The following is a 5,872-nucleotide window of genomic DNA, read 5'->3' on the forward strand; positions in this document are numbered from 1 at the left end:
CTTAGGCTTAACAACCTAATTACTAGACTCAACAATCCCAACAGGATGGGATCAGACAGCCCCAAAAGGAAAAAATTCCCAACATTTGGCATGAAGGAAGCAGCAAGATGGCAACAGCTAATGGGAAGAATTGCCAAAACAGTGAAGTGGTTTCCTCTAGCAGAGACAGAAGAACCAACCATGACCCACAATACAGTGTTCCAGAATGAGCTACTGCAATGAAAGAGATACCAAAATAAATGAGTCCAATATTCCAGCAAAAACAAAGCTCCCGCACCAAACTGCCTGGACTCAGGGGATAATAAAATACTGATCCACCATATCCCTGGTTGCCCAAAGACCATCCAAGGTATATAGAGAGGGAGCTTCATCATTGTCCAAGTAGTGCCAAAGTGCCTGAAATACGAATACTTGAAAAGCCCGAGAGGGACAGAGTCAAAATGGTGAAAAAGGTCCTCCATAAAATAGTCGCAAACGAACAGACCAGAGCAGCTATCCCATACCAATCCAGACAATTTCTGCAAAACCATCAAAACCAGAAAAACCTTCACAGGATCCTCATCCAAAAAGATCATAATTGACTCAGCAAAATGTCTGAATTTTTTCATTTTAGAACTTTGCCAAAAATCACTTTCTTGATATTAAAAATTAATGTAGAAGAACTATGGTAATCATTACCAAATCTTCTACAATTTTGCTCTCTCCAAAGATGGTACAGAATACAGCAAACCATAAGTAAATAGAATTTTTTGCTCAAGAGCGAACCAGTATAATCAGAATCCAACCATTGTAACAGGTGCAGCACAGTGGGTCTAAGCAGAAAATTGTTAGTGGCAGGAAGCAGAGTGTTAAGCACAGAGGACGAAAAAGGACATTCAAAAAAGAGATGATTAACCATTTCTGGAGCAACAGAACAGAAAGAACAAAGCATAGGCACATGAATATCCCTAAGTCTCAAGGCATCTTGCGTTTTCAGGCCACCAACAAGAGCCAACCAAACAAAAATAGAATGCTTCAGAATATAACTTTTATGCCAAACCAGATTGTGCCACGAACAATCCGGCAAAGAACTGTAAAACTCCTCAATAAATGAACTAAATTTGACCTTGACACAGTCCTTCCAAAAAATACAAGGCCCATCAGAAGCAGAGATCGGGAAACCACACAGTAATTCCCTGAGCTGTTGAGGAACGTCAACAACAAAATTCCAACAAGATATTTAGATATAATGCTTAAGTAAAGGGAGCAAGAAGCAGTCCAAAGAAAAATTCCCCACAAGCTCAGAAAGAGTATTATTATTACACCAGCGATCCCAATGAAATGAAATAGGAGCGCTAGGAGTAATAGTAAACTTAAAATTCTTCTTCACAGTAGCAGCAGTGAGGCAAATCGAAAACCAGAATTTACTAGCTTTAGGATTAGGGGGTCTCCAGGGGGAGGAGTATTAGGTAGACAGCCAAGTAGACAACGGAGAGGGACAGTTATATATTTTATAAATAACTGAACAGTTAAATGCAAACTGAATGGCATTTAAACTAGGGATCCCTAAGCCACCTTTCGCTTTTGGTTTACAAACATTATCCCAGGACACCATATGAAGCTTTTTAAAACAGGTGATATCTCCAAAAAATAAGAATTTAGAACAAGTTTTCTTAAAAAACTTAACAATAGTTTTTGGCAAGATAGACCCCCTAATCCAATAAGCAATAGTGTTTTGAATAGCAAATTTGAGGTATTGAAGTCTGCCAGCAAAAGACAGAACATTAGCCTTCCATCCAGAAAATTTCTTATTCAGACTATCCAACAAAGGTAAGAAGTCTGCAACTTTCAGCCTATTAAAGGAGATAAGAATGCCAAGATAAGAAATCTTGGAACAAACATTGAAAATAGACAAAGCTTGACACAAAGAATCCTGATTCCTTGAATTTTTGGAGAACATGACCGAGCACTTATCATAATTAACATGAAGACCCGAAGCATTAGCAAAATCGCTAAGAATAGAAGAAAGAAGTCTACAATTATCCATCGAAGCTTCCCCAAAAATAAGCACATCATCAGCATATAAGAGGTGAGAGAGGTGATAAGTATCAGCAGTAAAACCTTTAAAACCTCTAGCTTCTAAGAGATTGGAAAAAGAATCCATAACCAAGCATAAAAGATAAGGACTGAGCGGGCAACCTTGCCTCAAACCCGCAGAAGAAGGGAAGAAGCCTTCCAAGGAACCATCAATTACCACAGAAAAGTTAACATTAGAAATACATGCCTTGATCCAACCAATGAAAGACCTAGGGAAACCTTTTTGCACCAACCTGCCAAGCAAAAACTCCCTCGAGACTGAATCAAAGGCCTTCTTAATGTCAATCTTAGCACAAAAGATATTCCCCATCCCTCTTTTATTAACAAAAGAGAGGATATCATTAGCAAGTAAAATGCTATCAGTAGATATCTTAGATTTCACAAAACCAGCTTGAGTATCTTTGATAATAAGAGGCATAATCGGTTTAAGCCTGCCTGCAATGACTTTAGCAATGATTTTATAAAGAGTATTACATAAGGAAATAGGCCTATAGTCAGTGATAGAGGTAGCATTGCGATTCTTAGGAATAATGATTAAAGCAGTAGCCTTAACCCCACTAGGAATGTAACCTTTAGCAAAAAAAGATCTTATAGCATTACAAACATAAGGACCAATAATATGCCAGCCAGTTTTGTAAAAATGGTAGTTGGACCCGTCTGGACCAGGAGAGGATTTAGAGGATCCTTTAAAAACAGCTGCCTTAATTTCATCATCCAGAATAGGGGCATTAAGCAAAGTATCATACCTCTCGGGCAATGCAGTACCAATGGGAAAAAGAGCCATATCCATACAAGAAGGAGGAGGAGGATTAAAAAGCTATTGAAAATACATGATAATCGACTGAATAACCTCCTCACGAGAATTGCTAGGATTGCAAGCAAATAAGTTGACCACAAACTTTGAGCTACTCACCCTACTCCTGATTTTAGCATATAAGAATTTAAGATCATCCTCACCATGTTGCAACCACTTAATCTTTGCTCTCTGAACAATCCAGCTAGAAAGCATTGAGGTAGCTTGAGAAATATTTAAATTGATGTGTTTGAGAGCAGCTCCGAGAAATGCATCCAAAGGATTCACCTTAATAAGCTCAAGGATGTTCATTTGTTTAGCTTGAAGATCATCCAAAAGTATATTAAGAGAATGAGAATTAGCCCAGTGTTGATTTTTAATGTCCCTTTTAAACTTCCTGAGAACATTACAAAAATGAGAAATTGGGTTGCCATTTAAAGGAACAGAAAAAGCATTTAGCAGTAGCACCCAATAATTATCATGCTTAGTCCAAAAATTCTTAAAAATAAATCTGTGATTAGATTGAGAAGACACTCCCGGATGCAGAATTATAGGAGAGTGATCGGAGCATGACGGGCTTTGAAAATAACAAAAAGAACTAGGGAACCTCTTCCCCCATTCTTCATTAACAAGAGTCCTGTCAAGTTTAATGTAAATAGGATTCACAGATTGCTGATTAAACCAAGTGTAGAAGCTACCAACTGAGTGAAAATCCATCAAACCATTAGCAAAAATCATGTTATTCAAATATACCAAATTAGAGTGATGGAGGGAAGAACCGGCAGATTTCTCAGAACCAAACCGACAGCAATTAAAATCCCCTAAGATAGCCCAGGGGACATCAGCAGGAGGGGCCGTCAAGGTAATAGTGTTCCAAAGATCCCTTCTATCAGAGGCATTATTAGCAGCATAAACAATAGTGAGCTGAAATTGAGAGCAGTTACCAATCAGAACATTCCCGGTAATCATATGAGGGGTGACTTGAATGGGGGTAAAATTAAGTTTACTAGAATCCCATCTAATCCAAATCCTACCAGAGGATGACAAATGAAAATTATGGAGGTTGTCTTCGTTCTGGAAAAGGGAATGGGAGGATTCAAAGAAGGGATCCGAAAGAGCAGGAGAGTGAATCCGGGTCTCCAATAAACATAACATATCAAGCTTAAAGGACTTAATAAGGCGCTTGCAGCTAAGGACTTTATCAGGATGATTAAAACCTCTTACATTCCACGCACCAATAGCAGGATGAAACATCAGGAAATTTGAAGAGATTGGGATTTTTTACTCTGCTTTCCCTTAGCAGATTTCTTTGAATTATCAGACGTGGTTTGCTTTTTGCCTTTACCTGGCTGTTTAAGAGCATTCCCAACAATATCACTGGTAGACCCCATATTTCCATTCATATCCGTGTCAGTTTGAGAGCTAAGGATCTCAAATTTATTAGGAGAATTAATACTCTTGGGCGGCTTAAGAGAGGAAGCCAACTGGGAGCTAGAAGAAGCCGAAAGTTCTTCAGTGGGAATGTTTAAATTTGGAATAGAAACCAACGTTTCACCAATTAAATTTTCCACAACATCAGTTTCCAAGGTGGGAGGAGGGAGATCTTCAACAGGGACATTGTTCTACCTAAGAATCGTAGTGGAAGGAGGAGGAGGAGAATGTATTTGGTAATGTAAAGGTTGCCCAATGCTATTAGTATGCAGAGGAAGCAAAGGAATAGAGGAGGCAGCCGCAGGAGTAGAAGTAGAAGCATCAGTGGTTTTAGGCTCCACACGAGGAGGCCTAGAAGGTTGACGAGAGTGAAACCTGTTACCAGGTTTTTTGCTGAAGCTTCTACCACGTGGATTATGTGACCCCTGAGCAATATTATCAGGGGATGGATTCAACGGACATGAAGAAGAGTAATCATTTAATTATTATTTACCCAATTAATCACTTAATTAATTTTAAGTGTTATTTTAATAAATTTTTAATTACTAATTGACTAGATTAATTTATAATTATTTAATTAATCAATTAAATATTTTTTATAACTAATATTTATTAATTATATCTCTAATAATCATAATTATAAACATTATTATTATTGCCCCCTTAAGTTTTGCTTTTCCTCTTTCCATTCTATTGTATGCTTCTATTCCCTAAACAGTAAGCTAAGCCAGTGAAAATTGGGGTTTTTGTCGGGTATCGGTCAAAACTCGTTATTATAACACGACGCTGTTTTTTTAAACCCGACCCAAACCTGACCGCTTCGAGCCTGTCGATTCGAACCCGACTCGCTCAGGCCTTGGGTTATTTTATGTTATAACATATTTTTATTAATTCGATTTATTTAAACCTAAACAAATCATTTATTTAACCTAAATCAATAAGTAAAAATTTACTTCAATCAATTTAAAATAAAACTAACTTAATTCAGGCTTGGCAAATGTTTATATATTTTTGAAAAAACAGTTTACTGATTTTCATAACAATCTTCTAAAACCCTCCTAATCAATTAAATTCGGATCGAGGGTTTGGGTCGGGTTTTTAAGTCGGTCAAATATTGGACACCCCTAAAGTAGAGTTCTTGAAAGAGTTCTAAAATATAGTTGTTTTTTATTAGAATAAAAAAATCACCAGAGTTCAGGTTGACCTGAACCCGAAATCTTCAGTCGCGAGTTAAGTCGGATTTCAAGCTGTCAAAAATATTAACATCCGCTAAATGTAGATCTAAGAGTTCTAAAATTATAGTTATTTATCAGAATAAAAAAGCATATTAATATATATATATATATATATATTATATAAATATATATAATATATGATTCTTAATTAAGTATTCCTGCCTAAAAAAAAACTAATAATATAACGTTTAAAACTTGAAAAAAAGGCATCAATAAATTAGTCAGATTTTCTAACCAAATTTAATAAAAAAAACTTAAAAAAATGTACATTTTATTTTAAAATATTATAATAATATATAATAATATAAAAAATAATTTTAGAACTCATTTTAAAATA

The 5,872-nt window shown here is 36.2% G+C and overlaps 1 protein-coding gene across 1 annotated transcript; it reads right to left on the minus strand.

The window, feature by feature from the left end:
• Nucleotides 1-2,893: 2,893 nt before the first annotated feature.
• Nucleotides 2,894-4,123, minus strand: LOC110092774. The gene has a single exon (XM_020817441.1). It carries the CDS (start codon nt 4,121-4,123, stop codon nt 2,894-2,896), a length of 1,230 nt encoding a protein of 409 aa, XP_020673100.1.
• Nucleotides 4,124-5,872: the final 1,749 nt, after the last annotated feature.

The sequence above is a fragment of the Dendrobium catenatum genome, unplaced genomic scaffold (genome assembly GCF_001605985.2).
Source record: "Dendrobium catenatum unplaced genomic scaffold, ASM160598v2 original_scaffold_26362, whole genome shotgun sequence".
Taxonomy (NCBI): domain Eukaryota; kingdom Viridiplantae; phylum Streptophyta; class Magnoliopsida; order Asparagales; family Orchidaceae; genus Dendrobium; species Dendrobium catenatum.